We start from the raw sequence: 17,008 nt of genomic DNA, 5'->3' as shown, positions 1-17,008 counted from the left end.
AACTGTATATAATTGCATAGTCATCATGAAATTACCATTTGCTACTGGTTCTCCTAAGGACTTTCATTTTAAGAACATCATCAGTCTTCTTTGACTTATTTTTTAAAAGCTTGCACCATAGTGCAAGCATGCACTGGAATCAGGAAGACCTGAGTTCAAATTCAGCTTCAGACACATAATATCTTTTAAACCCTAGACTTTATTTACCCGCTATTTACCTTCCTTTTCTCATCTGTAATTGTAACAGTATCCACCTTTCAGAATTGCGAAGATAAAATTAAATACAATTATAAAGCACTTAGTTGTTTACAGACTCTATAGGTTCTCATTTGGGGTTTTCTTGGTAGAGATGATGGAGTGGTTTTCATTTCTTTCTCTAGATCATTTTCTAAATGAGAAAACATTGTAGTGTGTATAGTGACTGGCCAGGGTCACTAGTAAGTGTCTAAGGCCAGATTTGAACTCGGGAAGAAGAGTCTTCCTAACTCCAGGGCTGGTGCTCTATCTACTGCATGATCTGGTCGCCCTACTTAGCACAGTATCTGGAATATATAAAGCGCTCCATAAATATTAGCTTTGATTATTATTCTTATTATATCATTATCATCAACATTTTAATTAGCATCCACTGTGTGTGTGTGTGTGTGTGTGTGTGTGTGTGTGTGTGGCATGATTTAATCAATTACTTAAGGCAAAAACATTTGGAAAATGGTAGGAAAAAATGAGTGGAAATTGCAATAAAAATGCAATTTTAGGGGTAAGGAACCATGAGGGCAACCCCCAAATACTACAGGAGATAATGGATTGCTTCTCACTGAACATCTCCAAGCAAAAACTGCATCACCATTTGGTGAGTATGTCCCAGAGAGGATACTCCATCAAATATGAGTTATACTAAACTGTCACTAAGGAGATACTGTGGTTTGTATGAGGCATGTCTTAGCATTGTGATGCTCTCAGAAGAAAACAACAATAGCAAATACAATTTTTCTAAAAGAAAGTCATTATTATTCTTATTATGATTCCACTTCTTCCTCAAGCAGACATGACAAAAAATTGTTTTAGGCAAAAAAAAAAAATGCTGGCCCTGAAATTTTCAGAGCCAGATTGCATTAATATCCCTTAATCTGTTTTTTTCACCTATAAAATAGTGATAATGATACTCGCACTACCCACCTCATAGGGTTGCTGTCAGAAAAGTTTTTTTTCCATAAAGCTTTAAGCACTTTTTTTTGAGTGAATTATTTTTATTATGATTAATTATATTGTGAAGCTAAGTCTTTTCAGTCTAAGTTATTTGTCAGTCATTAAGCAAAGGCAAAATCAGAAGTTCCTGAAAGTTATTCTGAAATTACTTTTCATTCATTTAATTTGTTCTGGGTCTATATCTCCTTGGCCCAGTATTGCATATGACTTTTATTGCATTGTGATCTGAGAAAGATGTATTCACTATTTCTGCCTTTCTGCAGCTGATCATTAGGTACTTTTCATTCATTTAAAAACATTTTGAGAAGCAGTGGGTTTTTTTTTTAATGACGGGAACAAAATTCTAAGCTGATCCATCTAGGCTGATCACGTGGATAAAGCAATAGGTCTGTTTAAATATGGAATTAAAATTGAGAGAGCATAAAGTAGTAGAAATAGTAGAGATGTAAAAGGCAAGGCTGAATGCAAGACCAGGTACTGTCATGAGATAACTTTGTGACTTTGCACAGGTCTTTTCCTCTTTCTTGACTTCTGTTTTTCCCTCTTTGATAAAAATAATAATAATGATAATAATAATAAAGCTAATTAAAGCTAGCATTTACAGAGTGTTTTAAGACTTATAAATCACTTTATAAATATCTCATTTTATCCCTGCAACAACTCTGAAAGGTAGGCATTATTACCATTCCATTTTACAGAGTTGGAAACGGAAACAGAGAGGAAACTAAGCGACTTGTCCAGGGTCACACAGTTAATAAGTGTTTGAAGTCAAATTTGAATTCAGATCTCTCTATCCACTGTGCTGTCTGTCTCTAAATAATAGAGACAGACTTTAGGTGATCTGTGACGGTCTTTCTAGAGTTGACATTCATGCTTGTTGGATTAAATCCTATGAAATTTTGGTTAATCCCAGTCATATTGGTGTCTTCCAGATTTCTTGGCAGTGCCTGGAGGTGACTGCTGGACCTACCATTACTCTAAAAAGTCCATGCCCTGGATCAAGGCAAGAGAATATTGCAAGACAAATTATACAGACTTAGTAGCTATACAAAACAAGGCAGAAATTGAATACCTGAATGCCACACTCCCTGTAAGTCGTACTTACTACTGGATTGGGATCCGGAAGATTGAAGGCACATGGACTTGGGTGGGAACAAATAAACCACTCACTGAGGAAGCAGAGAACTGGGGCAAAGGGGAGCCCAACAACAAAAAATCCAAGGAGGATTGCGTAGAGATCTACATCAAGAGGAAAGAAGATGCAGGCAAATGGAATGATGATTCTTGCTTAAAATCAAAAGTTGCATTGTGCTACCAAGGTGTGGAAGCAGTCCCCCTTGTGGTCTTTTATTGGATGCTTTCTGGGTAAAAGAGGTTGAGTCTAGGAAACCAATTGAACTAGCCCAGGACATTTTAAGGAAATGGGAGACAACTCAGTACAAGTTGTGAGACTTTTGGTTCCTTCTAGGATAACTTCCCCCCTAGGTCCATCTTGGAAATATCTGTACAGAATAAAACTTAGAATCATAACATTTCTGGGTATTTCTGCTCTTAGAGATGTATGCACACAAGCACCATCTTTGTCTTTGCCAAGAAAAAGATCTAAAATGAACTGTGGCAAGATATGAAGTGGGCTATGAGAATAAAGAGGGAAAGGTCACCTGACTAATAACGGGACCTGTGAACTGAAACTTAAAAGCAGAGACAGTGAGCAAATGTACAGTTTAATCTAAAATTCAGGAAATCTTCCAAATCATCCTTAATAGCCTTTCTTTAGTAAACAATTATTTTCCTGAGTCAGTTAGAGATAATTAGAAGTTTTTAAATAGTTACATAGTGAAGAATAATTCATCTGCATCAGAGTTATAACTAGAGTGGGATAACTGAGGCTTTACCTCTAGGTGATGAAACTTCGAGAGCACCTGGGGGGGTGGGTGGATGCAGTGTTTCCCTTCCACAGGTAGCCATATTCCAAATTCCCATCAATTTGGAAGTGGTTGTAATTTTAGGTGTGTTGGGCTCAAAGTTATCTTTGTAATATCTATGAAGACATGGATTACCAAATAATTGAGCAATAAATACAGGATTTCATAGGAGCATTTTTTATACCCTGTATAATCTTTTAAATCTAATAAATACTGTAAGATTCCAGTCCATTGCATGCAAATGGATAAATGAACTTAACCATAAAAATAGGGTCTCATAGGCTTTTATAATAATGTTACTAATATGACCTCAAGAAACCTATCTTACTTACTGGGTATGATTATTTTTTTTAGATTTTTGCAAGGCAAATGGGATTAAGTGGCTTGCCCAAGTCCACACAGCTAGGTCATTAAGTATCTGAGACTGGATTTGAACCCAGGTACTCCTGACTCCAGGGTCGGTGCTTTATCCACTGCGCCACCTAGCCACCCCTATGATTTTTTTCCTTGCAAAAAAAAATAAGTGGGCGAGACACTGATGATCTTTAAGGCCCCTCTAGCAAAACATTTTAGGATTCTACTTAATCTTAATGTTTACTCAAAAATCTTTAAATTTATTTTTCTGATTTTCTTAAAGCATCCTGTCAGCCTTTATCCTGTAGTGGTCATGGAGAATGTATAGAAACCATCAATAATTATACCTGCAAATGTGATTTGGGATACTATGGCCCCCAATGTGAGAATGGTAAGGTCTTACCCTTTTCTTTCCCCGACTGTCTATTTTGCAGGTTAAGTTATGCTATTGTTTCTTTGTCAGAGTTAGTTGGTACATTCTGAGAAGTAGGAAGTTTCAGTAAGAAGGCTGTCCCTTTCACAATACTTTTATTTTTCTGAAAGAATTTCATAAGTCTTCAGGATGTGTCAGGAGAAATTTACTGGTCAGGAAGCAACCATATCATTCATCATTGAGAGACACACCCAATAAGAGGAAACAAATCACCTAAGTCAATCTTATACTTTTATAAAGTTCCAAGAAAATATTGGGGGGGACTTATGTAGATACACAAAGTAAAAGCTACAGGTTTCCATGACTTCAATGACATGTTCCTCCCAAAGATGCCCTGTAAAGGGTTATATTGGACAGTTAATCCAATAACCTCAAAAAGGAAGTTCAATAACATCAAAAAATGAACAGCTTGTCCAATAATCTCATGGGGTAAAGAAGTTTGTCTGAGGTTGCATAATTCATGAGACACTGAACATCAAGATCATCTTTGTGCATCTCTTTCCTATCATTGAAGGAGCTCAAAATAAATGAACTCTAAGATTTCTGCTAGTTAGACCAGATCTCCATGATCTTAAGTTGGGGTTTTTTAGGTTTTTTTTAATCTTAAATTGTAAAAATCTTTCTAGATATCATTTTCTTCCTCCAGAAGATTAGGAAATTGAATAAGATGATTTCAAAGGTTTTTTCCCCTATTTTTGATATTCTCCGATCATATAGTTCATCAGGGAAGGACACAGTAGAGCAGGTATGCACTGGCTATTCCTCTCTCCATTTCATCTATACTGCAATTTACCCTTCACTCAAGTGCTGTTTCTTAAGATAGAAGATCATAAAGAGAACCTGGTCAACAATTTAACCTGGTGGCTAGAGAGCCAGCAAGAACTGGGTTTAAGTCATCTTTCTGACACATGCTGACTATGTAATTCTGGTGGTGCCTCTCAGTATCCCCCAGCAACTCCCTATGATTATAAATGGAAGATTAGGTGGAAGTTGGAGTTTCCACATTTGGAGTTTCCTTCACCAATGGCATAGAAAGTCTGCTCCCCATCTCTCCCTTCTTCCTCTTCCTCCCCCACCAAAAAGGAGATGCTAATTGATCAACTTGCTAGTTAACTTTTTATGAAATTGGTCACTTTCAAGAAAACACATTTAGGTCTAGAAAAGTTCTCCACCAGCAAATAACATCCATTTTTTTCCTCATTGAAGTGATTCAGTGTGAGCCTTTAAGAGCACCAGACCTGGGAAGGATAAACTGCACCCATCCAATTGAGGACTTCAGCTTCAGCTCCAAATGCACATTTAACTGCTTAGAAGGAAGGTATTTAGTAGGTGCTGAGAACACAACCTGTGAGGAATCTGGGAACTGGTCATCCCTCCAGCCAGTATGTCAAGGTGGGTCATTCTGCTCTGATGTATTTTGATCTTCCATGAGCTCTCTGACCTTTGCAACTACCTTGCAAACCCCATTAAACAAACAAATCAATCCTCTAGTATTTCTCATGGTATTTCATGCAATACTGTGGGAGTCCTGAATTTCCTTTAGAAGTCACAAGATAAAGGTACTAAAACCTACTTCTGCCAGTAATGGTATGACCTTGGGCAAATTACTTTCTTTTCCTGGGATTTGTTTTCTTAATCAATAAAATGAGGGGATTAGTCCAGGTGATGAGCATCACCATGTGGTGGTCATCACTTAGAACATCATTGAACTCTATTGCAGAGCAGGCACCTAGAACCTCCTTGCACTTCATGGTAACTTATTTAAAACCTTATGCAACAGCTGAACAAGAGTTCAACCCTGTCCAACTTTAGGAGGAAAAGGAACCTGATATTCAAGATATCCAAATTGAAATTGAAAAGCTTCCTAGGTGTGAAGAAAAAGATTGCAATGGTTCTTCCCATGGGGTATAGTTTGGAGAAAATCTGGACAGTAACATTCTTTACAAAGTCAATGAAGAGTTTGCTGTTTTTGACTTATGTTTTTGTGGTGGGAACATCCTTTGTGGTTTATACTGCAGCTATATTTGTCCCATATGTATTAGGGGAATACCAGTAGCTGAATTTAACATGGAAACCATTCCTGTTACCCCAAACTTCAGGTTTCATTTCTCTGGGTCCTGTGGCACCACTATTCCTGAAGCCCTTGCCTGCCATGAAACTGGATGTTTCTTATGGTCAGAAGAAAAAAAATTTCTTCATAACTACTAGACTACAAATACTTAAACCAAAAAGGGGTTGGGAAGAAGGTGGGAGAAAAACTTGTAGATAAACAGAGATTGATCTGCCCACAGAACTGGAAATGCTGCCAATCAGGAGTTATTCTGATGGTCAGTCATAATGATGATATCAAATACTGATAATTACAAATGTAATTATCCATTAAATTTGTGTAATTTAATAACCAATTGGGTCCCATCAATTTCTTCTCTATAATATCTGTCTCTTCTTCATTTTTTCTTCTACCATCACATAGACCCTCACTACCACACACCTGGGCTATTGTGATAATCTCATGTTTTTCTACCTTGTCCACATCCCAGTTGGACTGAAATCTGATTCTCAAATGATTATTCTATATTTTGTAGTTGTGGTAAATGATTATCCCATATTTTATAGTTGTGGTAAAAGTATTTTCAGCTAACTAGATTTATAACATTTAGTATTTTATTGTTATTGTTGTTTCTAATGAGGGCACATGGATTGTTTTTTGGCAGGGACTTAGAGCATTGCTTTCCTCAGTTCTTTTTTTCCTTTTTTTAGGCAATCAGGGTTAAGTGACTTGCCCAGGGTCCTTTTCAGCTCTAATATTATATGATACTTCAGTTCTCCAAAACTTTAAAGTCTCTGGGCTCTGTTTTATAGTAAAGACCCCATTTTAAGGAAAATTAATTCCAATCTGTTCACCTTTCTTTAGTTTTTTTTTGCAAGTCAAATGGGGTTAAGTGGCTTGCCCAAGGCCACACAGCTAAGCAATTATTAAGTGTCTGAGACTGGATTTGAACCCAGGTACTCCTGACTCCAAGGCTGGTGCTTTATCCACTATGCCACCTAGCTGTCTCCAAATCTGTTCACTTTTAAAGAAATAATAAAATATTTTATTTCAAGTTGAAGTGTGCTGAAAAACTTCACACACACAAGATAAAATTATCAAAAGAAATGAAATAATTTTTTTCAGGGAAAAAATTTATAAAAACCAATTTGAATAAGAAATAGGTTCCTAGAGCACATAATCACTAGCAGTTATAGTGTAATTTTAAGGTTTGCAAAGCACTTTCCAGTTATCCTCACAACAACCATGGGAGGCAGGTAAAATCTGTAAAATAAGGGTAATAAGAAATATGAATATTAGCTAATATTAATAGGAATATTTCCCCATTTTGCAGATGAGGGAACTGAAGCAGACACAGGGTGACTTGTTCAGAGACACATTGTTTATAAGTGTCTGGGATTATATTTGAACTGAAGTCTTTCAGATTCCAAGTCTGAAACTTGATTCATCACATCACTGAAATGTCTTAGTTCAGGAATTTGAAATTAATTTTGGGGTTAGATCATCTAGTTCAACTTATTCATTTTATAACTAAAGAATAAAGTTACTAAAAATCTGAATTTCTTGTTCAAATGGTACCTCAGTGAGTCTCCTGCTTTTGCCTTTGATAATAATTATGACATTGATTACTTAGCATTCATTTTACAACTATTTAATGTTTACTAAGTCTTCTGAGTGCAGCTCATTGCACTAAGCACTATGTAAACACTAATAAAAGCTATGTCTTGTTCCCCCATATACAAATAGAACCCTCCTATGTCTCAAATAAATATAATCAAGCAAAGCAAGTCAACAGTGACCATAGCTGATGCTGTATGTATGGCTCATTCTACATCTCTAGTCCATTACCTCTTAGCATTATTTCTCATTATTCTGACAACAAAAATAATTCTAAAAATGGTGCTCACTTTTTTTTTTCTGTTTAAAGTGACTCACTGTGAGCCTTTGATGGCTCCAGAAAATGGAACGATGGAATGCACACACCCACTTGGAGAATTCAGCTTTAGTTCCAACTGTACATTCAGCTGTTTAGAAGGGATGGTATTAACAGGAGCTGAGGAAGCTATATGTGAAGCATCTGGAAACTGGTCATCTCCAAAACCAACATGTCAATGTGGGTAATATTTCAAGTTGAATGATTGCATTAATCCAGGAAGTGTTATGTCTGATCAGTGGGAAAAGCACAATGAAATGGCTTGAACTCTATCTGTTCTCAAACAGGATTTTGCATGCAAAAGGTCCACTTTTGTATTCTTTGAAAGAGTTTTCAATGACCAAGCCACCTTAAAAGACTTTGTCACTTCTAAGGACATTCATTGTCATGGAAACTAAGAGCAGTTGTATTATGTGGTATCTTTGTATTTCTATTATAATTTTTCCAGCAGTCCATCAAACGAATTTTAGTTGGTCAATTAGTCCACAAACATTTCTGAAGGCAATGCTATGTTAACCAGATACTATACCATTCACCCAGCATACCAAAAAACAAAAGCAAAAACAGAAACAGTCATTGCCTTCAAATAATTCACCTTCTAATGGGGGAGACAACACGTAAATAATTAGGGGCACACAATAAGAATTAGATATAAGCTAATCTGACTGGGAGTACTACTACTACTACTACTACTACTACTACTACTACTACTACTACTACTACTAATAACTAGCATTTCTATAGCATTGTAAGAACTTTACATATATTATCTCATATTATTCTCATGTCACCACTGAGAGGTGAGTACTACCATCAACACCATCATACAGATGTGGAATCTAAGGAAGACAGAGGGTACATGACTTGCCCAGGATCACACAACTAGTGTCTGAGGCTAAATTTGACCTGAGATCTTCCAGATTCCAAGTCTGGAACTCGTTCCATTACGTCACCAATTTGTCTTAGTTTAGTACATCAAAATTCAATTTGGGGTTAGATCACCTAGTATAGCTTCTTCATTTTATGACTAGAGAAATCAAGACTTTAAGAGATTGAATAGAGTTTGAATGACTTGATCAAGTCAAATGGTACCTCAGTGGATCTCCTGTTCTTTTCCTTGATGATAATTATGACATAGGTATGTAGCATTCATTTGACAACTGTTCGGTAGATATTTCTTGAAAACCTATTGTGTGAAATCCATTGCCTAAGCACCATATAAAGAATAAATGAAAACTACCACTAGTTCCCCCAGATAAATAGAAACCTTCCCTTGTACCAAATAAGTATAATCAAGCAAAGCAAGTGATCATAACTGTTGATGTATGGATGTCTCATTGTATATCCCTAGACCATCACATCTTAGCAATATTTCTCATCATGCTGAGAAAGTGTTTCCTTCCATTAAGAACAAATGTGCCTTTTTGCAGCTTCTGCCTATTGTTCCTTCTTTCAGATAGCAGACTTTTCTTTAAATATTTTTCTTTGTATTCCTGGTACCCAGTTCAGGGTCATGTACATAGCAAGCAATAAACAGGTTTTTTTTTTGAGTTGAGTTACTGATCAGAACAATTACTGCCTCATGCCTCACCAAACTCTCTCTTCCTCAAATTCAGGTTCATTTCCTATGGTTCTCTCATCAGTGGAAATGTAACAGAGAGCAGAGAAAAAAAAGTTCAGGTTGACTAAAACATAGAATTCATGGAGAGAAAAATAGTGGCAGGTTGTGGAGGGCCTTGAATTCCAGGCATTTCTGAACTATAATGGTAGCCACAGAATTTGTGCGATTTAATATTTGGCAGCAGGGGATCTAGTTTTGGGTCTTAACTCAGCTACCTTTGAGATCCTGATAAGTTATTCAATCTTTCTTGGTCTCATTTTCCTTAAGGGTAAAATGAAGAGGCTGGATTGATTGACCTCCAAATTTCTTTCCAGATCAGAACCTCAATCTTCTAAGGACATGATCAGATCTTTGCCTGAAAATGAATCTGATAGTGAAGTGAAGCAAATATTAGAAAAAGAGAAGGGCGTAGACAAAATGAAAAAGGCAAATGAGATTATCACAATAGTACAGTTGTATGGTAGTGAGGGTCTATGTGATGGTAGTTGAAATAGACAGGAAGGACATCTATTAGAGAGAAGGAATTGATGGAGCAATTGGCTATTAAAATTTTTTAAAAAGACAATGGAAGATAATCATAAGATTGGGAACATAAGACATAAGAAGTGGTTCCACAGAAGAAATTTGATAATAAATTCAGAGAAATAACTACGTAGAACATTTTTATTTTTATATTCCCCCCCCCCCCCCCGCCAGCTACATGTGAAAGCAAGTTTCAACATTTACATCCAAAACCTTGAGTTTCAAATTCTCTCTCTCTTCTTTCCACCCCCCTGGCCTCCATTGAGAAAGCAATCTACTTGGTGTAGGTTAAAAATGTATAACCAAGGATGGGGTGGGCAGTTTGGTGGCACAGTGGATAGAGCATTTAGGAGGACTTGAGTTCAAATCTGACTTCAGACACTTAATAATTACCTGGCTGTGTGACCTTGAGCAAGTCACTTAACCCCATTACCTTGCAAAAAACCTGAAAAAACAAAATAAAAAAATTTTCAGCCATGAAAAACATTGATAGCACATTTATACATATATACACACACATGTATATATGTATAAATATACATATATATGTGCCAGACACTGGAAATACAAATGCAAGCATAAAGAAAGTATCCCTGATCTGTAGGAGCTGACATGCCAGTGGGGAAAATACAAGACAAAAAAAAGAAAGTGGAAAAAGTTGGGGGAGGGTGGAGAAGTAATTCAAGAGTCATGGGCTCAATGAGTTCTGAAGTGAGCATGGCTGACATGGTGGGTTGACATAGTTGACATGGAGGTTCTAAGAAAAAATCAACAGAGAAGAATGCCACAGGATTGTTGGCATTACCACCAGGAGAAGGCTAGTGGGGTGAAGAGTCATTTAAGAAGTCATGGATTGGACGGGGCAGCTAGGTGGTGTAATGGATAAAGCACCAGCCTTGGAGTCAGGAGTACCTGGGTTCAAATCCGGTCTCAGACACTTAATAATTACCTAGCTGTGTGGCCTTGGGCAAGCCACTTAATCCCATTTGCCTTGCAAAAACCTAAAAAAAAAGTCATGGATTGGGTCAGGTTGGAAAAGGGAATAAATTGAAGGGGGGGGGAAATACCAAAGATGATAAATTTCATGAAACAAAGATGATTCTAAAAATGGTGCCCATGTTTTCCTCTTTTTGAAGTGACTCAGTGTGAGGCTTTGATGACTCCTGAACATGGAATGATGGAATGTATGCACCCACTGGGAGAATTCAAATTTTCCTCCAACTGTACATTTAGCTGTTTAGAAGGGATGGTATTAACAGGAGCTGAGGAAGCTACATGTGAAGCATCAGGAACTTGGTCATCTCCAAAGCCAACATGTCAAAGTAGGTAATATTTCAGGATAAATGGTTTCATTAATCCAGATTGTACCAGGTCTGAGGAATATGGAAAGCACAATGAAATAGCTGAAACTCTATCTGTTCTCAAATGGACTTTTGTTTGCAAATGGTTCACTTTTGAACTCTTTGAAAGAGTTTTTGGTAACTAAGATATAGGCAAAGATTTTGCCACCTCTAAGCACGTTCATTAACATAGTCACCAAGGGCATTGTATTGTGTGGTACCTTTATACTTCCATTATAATTTTTCCAACTGTCCATCAAATGATTTTTAGATGACCAGTTAGTCAACAAACATTTATTAGCAGTATACTATGTTTGCCAGGCATTATGCTAAGCACTGAGGACCCTAAAAAACCCCAAATATTTTTTCCCTTCAAGTAATTCTCCTTCTAATGGGGAACCTAACTTGTAAATAACTAGGGGCATACAAGATAATCAGATATAAGGGAATTTGACACGGAAACAATAATAACTGGCATTTCTATAGCATTGTAAGATTTCCAAAGTGCTTTACAAATATTATCTCATATTATTCTCACATCAATCCTGAGAGGTAGATATTTATTCTCATCATTTTACTAATAAACAATCTGCCGCTGTTTTTATTTGTTTTGGGGTTTTTTTTTAGGTTTTTGCAAGGCAAATGGAGTTAAGTGGCTTGCCCAAGGCCACACAGCTAGGTAATTATTAAGTGTCTGAGACCAGATCTGAACCCAGGTACTCCTGACTCCAAGGCTGGTGCTTTATCCACTACACCACCTAGCCACTCCATGCAGCTGTTTTTAAATGTAGATATATCCAGATTTCAGGTTTAGTGTACTATCCATGTGAGGAAGACATTAGCAACTGGAAGGACCAGACAAGTTTTTTTGTAGAAGGCAAAATTTGAGTTCTGTCTTTATTTTACTAAGATCCAAATGCTAGTTGGCTTAGGCAGCTAGCTGGCACAGTAGAGTTCCAGATCCATAGACCTGATTTCAAATTTTGGTCTCAGGTATTTACTCTGAGAAAGTCACATAACCTTTGGTTTTGCCTCAATTTCCTCAACTGTAAAATGAACTGGAGAAGAAAATGGTAAATCACTTTAGTATCTTTGCCAAAAAAAAAAAAATTCCAAATGAGGTCATGAAGAATTGAACACAATTGAAGTGACAGAATAACAAGAAAAATGACAGTCCAGTTATAGAAAGCTAGAAAGTCAGTGTTTGAAAACTTATTGTAATGAGTAAGCTACTTAGTCCTGCCCATATGAGGAAAATGAACCACTTCTATAACATCTCTTGCAAGTGCTCATTTAGCCTCTGTTTGAATATAGGGGAAGTTCACTATCTCTCAAGGTATCTCATTCTCATTTTGATACCTTTAAATGTTCTGAATTTTTTTCTCATAGTGAACCAAAAATACCTCTATAGTATTTTCATCCACTGTTTCTAGTTGTGCCAAGAATCACAAATCTACTCCCCCTTCCATATATTAACCTTTCAAATCATTGAAGACAGTTATGCTCCCCATATGTGTTCCCTTCTATAAACTTAATATCTCTAATTCTTTCAACAATACACATATGGCACCATTTTCAATCATTTATCATCTTCATTGCCTTCTTCTCATTGCACTCCAGTTTGTCAATTTCTTCTTTAAAATGTGGTATCCAATACTGAACACGATATCATAGATATGGTATGATCTGCAAAAAATACTGAGGGACTCATTTGTTTAAGACAATCCCAAATTTAGAGAAATCTATGATTGCTTTGCAGATATCATCTCCAATGGTGCTGATAAAGTTCTGTCCTTTTATACCATGTGATCTCCATTGTTATAGGTTTGATGCTATATTCCTGAAAATCTATTACATCTATAATTTATTATATATCTTATGGCATTCATAATTTGCATCCCAGATGCCATATCTGCCTAGATTTTAAAGGTTTCAAAGCTCAGTGCTAGGATTTTTCCAAGGGTTTTGAACTGTAAGATCCTTTCATTTGTTCTTTGGCAGAAAGTGCAATTCATGAGCAGCCTAGACCCATTTTCCAACACAGAATTAACCACAATGATCTATGTTCAGGGCTGTCCTTGTATTGATGAGGTATTGCTGGGCATCTACAATTATTAGTACTTCCTTTCTACATAGTCTATGGACACATAACTACCTGACTTGCTCTCAATATTAATGAACTTAGATCCACACTGGAAAAGATACTGACTGACAAGGACATTTACTTAAAACAAACACACTTAAGTCTAATATAATTATTCATTTTCTTGGATTAATTGATCCCTTCTCAAAGAGCTTAAAATTTAGTGGGAAAGGTAAGGCATGTTAAAAAATAATTACAAACTTAGGAAAATGATGTCAAACATGAGACCTGAAGGTGGACCAAACCAGTTTAAAATGTTAGTGGAAGTGGAGCTAGGTGGCTCTGGAGTCAGGAATACCTGCATTCAAATCCGGCCTCAGACCTTTAATAATTACCTAGCTGTGTGACCTTGGGCAAGCCACTTAACCCCATTACCTTGCAAAAAAACCCCTAAAATATTAGTGGAAGACATTTGACAAAATAAATAAAAAGACAATAAACCATAGATACCATTACACTTAAAACTAAGTCATTATATATGGATTAGTTACCCTCAATTTCTTCTTGAGTTTGATGCTTCTGCTGAGGATATAAAAAGAGAAACAGAGAGTTCTATGACTATTTAGAGGAGGATGAGATGGCTTTTGACTGAGGGATCCAGAGAAATCCTCATTAAGCAGATAAAAAGGCAAAAATGGATATCAAATGATAGTGAGAATAGAGACTAGAGGGAACAAAAACAGATGGTAAAATGTAGGAACTAGAGGCAGCTAGGTGGCGTAGTGGATAAAGCACTGGCCCTGGAGTCAGGAGTACCTGGGTTCAAATCCAGTCTCAGACACTTAATAATTACCTAGCTGTGTGGCCTTGGGCAAGCCACTTTAACCCCATTTGCCTTTCAAAAACCTAAAAAAAATGTAGGAACTATTTGAGGAAGAATAGGTAGAGTGTTTCAGTTGAAATAGTATACAAATGATGGAGAATAGAATGTGGTAGATTTTCAACATTGAAATAAAATTGTGGCAAGGAAGACATATCTAGGGAGTCTGGATTTTATTTAACAATCCATCATTTTTCTTAAATAGGGAGAGGATGTGATTAGAACTAAGGAAAAGTTAATCTGGCAGGATGGTTGTGAAGGCAAGATATTAGAAAGAGATGGAGTTGCTAGGAAACCATGAGAGCAGCATTAAAAGACTTCTGAACTCTAATCTCTTTAGTAACAGAGCCTGTCTTCAAAGGATTGTTGGTGCAGTTTGTCTCCCACCTCTCAACAAAGAATAGTGGAAAAATAACCCACATTCCTAGAGATCCCGAAGTATGGTCACATCCTTTCCTGACCCCAGAAAACCAATGCCAAGGTATAACCCCTGCATGCCGAGATGAGAGGAATGATTCAGATGATATCATATAGATACCACTGATATTATGGTATAAATTCATCATCACTCAAACCCTTTGGTATCTCAGCAAGAAAAAACTATATGAGGACAGAAATGGAAGGACTAGGTGCCTGAACAAGAATCCCTTCTATGATGTCCCCAACAAACAGTCATGCAACCTTTCTATTAAGACATTTAGGGGAAGCTCCTGCCTCTTTAGGCAGCCTGTTCCCTCTTTGGATAGTTCTAATCAATAAGAAGCTTTTTCTCACCTCTCACCTGAATCTACCTCTTTGTGACTTCTACCTATTGATATTAGTTCTACCCTGGGATCCAAAGAGAACAAATTTTATCCCTTTTGAGTCCAATTAGAACAAGTCTGAATCTTTTTGGGTCTAAGCAGAACAAGTCTGATGGAGTAGCCCTACAAATACTTGAAAAGAACTATCTTGTCATCCTCTTAGTTTTCTCTTCTCCAAGATAAACTTTATCAATTCCTTCAATTAATTTTGACAATGCATGATCTCATGGTCTCCTCTTTCCTAACCTAGTTGCCCTTCTTTGAACACTAAACAGCTTGTCACTATTTTTCCTAAACTTGCCCAGACCAAAAATAATAATGCCAACGTGGCCTGATCAAGGTTAAGTGTAGTAGGCTGAGGGACACTAAGAATTAAAGATAAAAAGGCCAATGTTTGACAATGGTGATACTTTTATTTTTTTATAAGATTTTATTTATTTTGAGTTTTACAATTTTTCCCCCCAATCTCACTTCCCTCCACCCCCCACAGAAAGCAATTTATCAGTCTTTACATTGTTTCCATGTTGTACATTGATCCAAATTGAGTGTGATGAGAGAGAAATCATATCCTTCAAGAAGAAACATAAAGTCTAAGAGATAACAAGATCAGACAATAAGATAGTTTTTTTCCTAAATTAAAAGGAATAGTCCTTGAACATTGTTCAAACTCCACAGTTCCTTATCTGGATACAGATGATATTCTCCATTGTAGACAGTCCCAAATTGTCCTTCATTATTGCACTGATGGAATGAGCATATCATGGTGATACTTTTAACAGCTCATGGAAAAATAAGGAGATCCAGGATTTCTTTTCCTGGAGAAGGAATTTGGGAATGTCAAAGGGGAGTTCGGATGTGTTCAGTCTTAGATGTTAACAGGACATCTGTTTGAACCTGCCAGTATTTGAGAGATTCAGAATTTGGTGATGTGAGTACTCCCTCCATAAAATTGATAAACATTTATTAGATGCTTAAGAAAAGAGGGCATAGAGAATAAGCAAAAATAATTCTTGCCTTCATAGAACTTACATTTTAATGAGGAAGATGCCATACATTTAAGTTAATATATACAAGATAAATATAGACCAGATGTCTTAGAAGAAAAGGCATTAGAAATTAAGAGTCAGGGGTGGTGGGGAGGAAAAAGACAAAATCAAGGAATTTAAGAGTGAGAAGTTAGGAGGCTGATCATTCCCTTCATTGTCATGGATGGTAAATCTTCCATGACAGCAGATGCTTTTTGAGAGTTGCTTTGGTAAAAGATTTCATTGATTTACAATTTGATCATCATGTATACAAATGCAGCTTTGGACAACATATGTATAGTATATCCATACTAAAAGCTTTTTCATACAAGGACATACCAGAGCTTTCAACATATTGAAAAATCACAGAAATCTTCCACTTTAGTGGAAGAGATATCCAATAAGTAATTGGAATGCTAAGTCCAGAGCTTATGAGCAAGATTGTGGGTGGACATACAAACTTGGGAGTGATTCTATTAAAGATATAGAACTGAATAAGAAGACAAAGGGAGAGGTCACAAAGAGAAGTAAAGAAGTCAAGAGAAGAGCTTTGGGGAATGCATAAATGTACAGGTTGGTATGAAGAGGAGATGAAGTTGTTGAAAAAAGCAGAGAAAGCTACTTAAAAGTATCAAGAAAATCAGGTCATTATGGAAACCAAAGAAGAAAATTAATATTAATAAGTCAACAATGTCAAAAGTTTCTAAAATATGAAGAATGAGGACAGTCAAAAGGTCATCAAAGTGGGTAAAGATGAATTTTAAATGAATTAAATGTGGCACTTTGGTATCCACAAGGCAGATGTTTCAGAGTACAGTGTCTAGAAAAAAATA

General features: G+C 36.5%; 1 protein-coding gene and 1 pseudogene across 3 annotated transcripts in view; both read left to right on the top strand.

Moving 5' to 3' along the window:
* SELL (selectin L) overlaps positions 1–17,008 on the top strand; it is a 50,188-nt gene that overhangs the window by 5,105 nt on the left and 28,075 nt on the right. For 2 of the 3 annotated variants that reach the window (XM_074221967.1, XM_074221968.1), the window contains exons 3-7: positions 2,139–2,525; positions 3,769–3,876; positions 5,125–5,310; positions 7,896–8,081; positions 11,181–11,366. In XM_074221967.1, coding sequence (XP_074078068.1) covers positions 2,139–2,525; positions 3,769–3,876; positions 5,125–5,310; positions 7,896–8,081; positions 11,181–11,366 — 1,053 coding nt within the window. The remainder of the gene's footprint in view (positions 1–2,138; positions 2,526–3,768; positions 3,877–5,124; positions 5,311–7,895; positions 8,082–11,180; positions 11,367–17,008) is intronic. The other variant, XM_074221969.1, reaches the window with a different exon arrangement.
* LOC141510831 (NAD-dependent protein deacylase sirtuin-5, mitochondrial-like) lies at positions 5,418–7,886 on the top strand (annotated as a pseudogene).

Source organism: Macrotis lagotis, chromosome 2 (assembly GCF_037893015.1).
Source record: "Macrotis lagotis isolate mMagLag1 chromosome 2, bilby.v1.9.chrom.fasta, whole genome shotgun sequence".
NCBI lineage: Eukaryota > Metazoa > Chordata > Mammalia > Peramelemorphia > Peramelidae > Macrotis > Macrotis lagotis.
The sequence above is the reverse complement of the archived record's forward strand: the minus strand, read 5'-3'. Positions and strand labels throughout refer to the sequence as shown.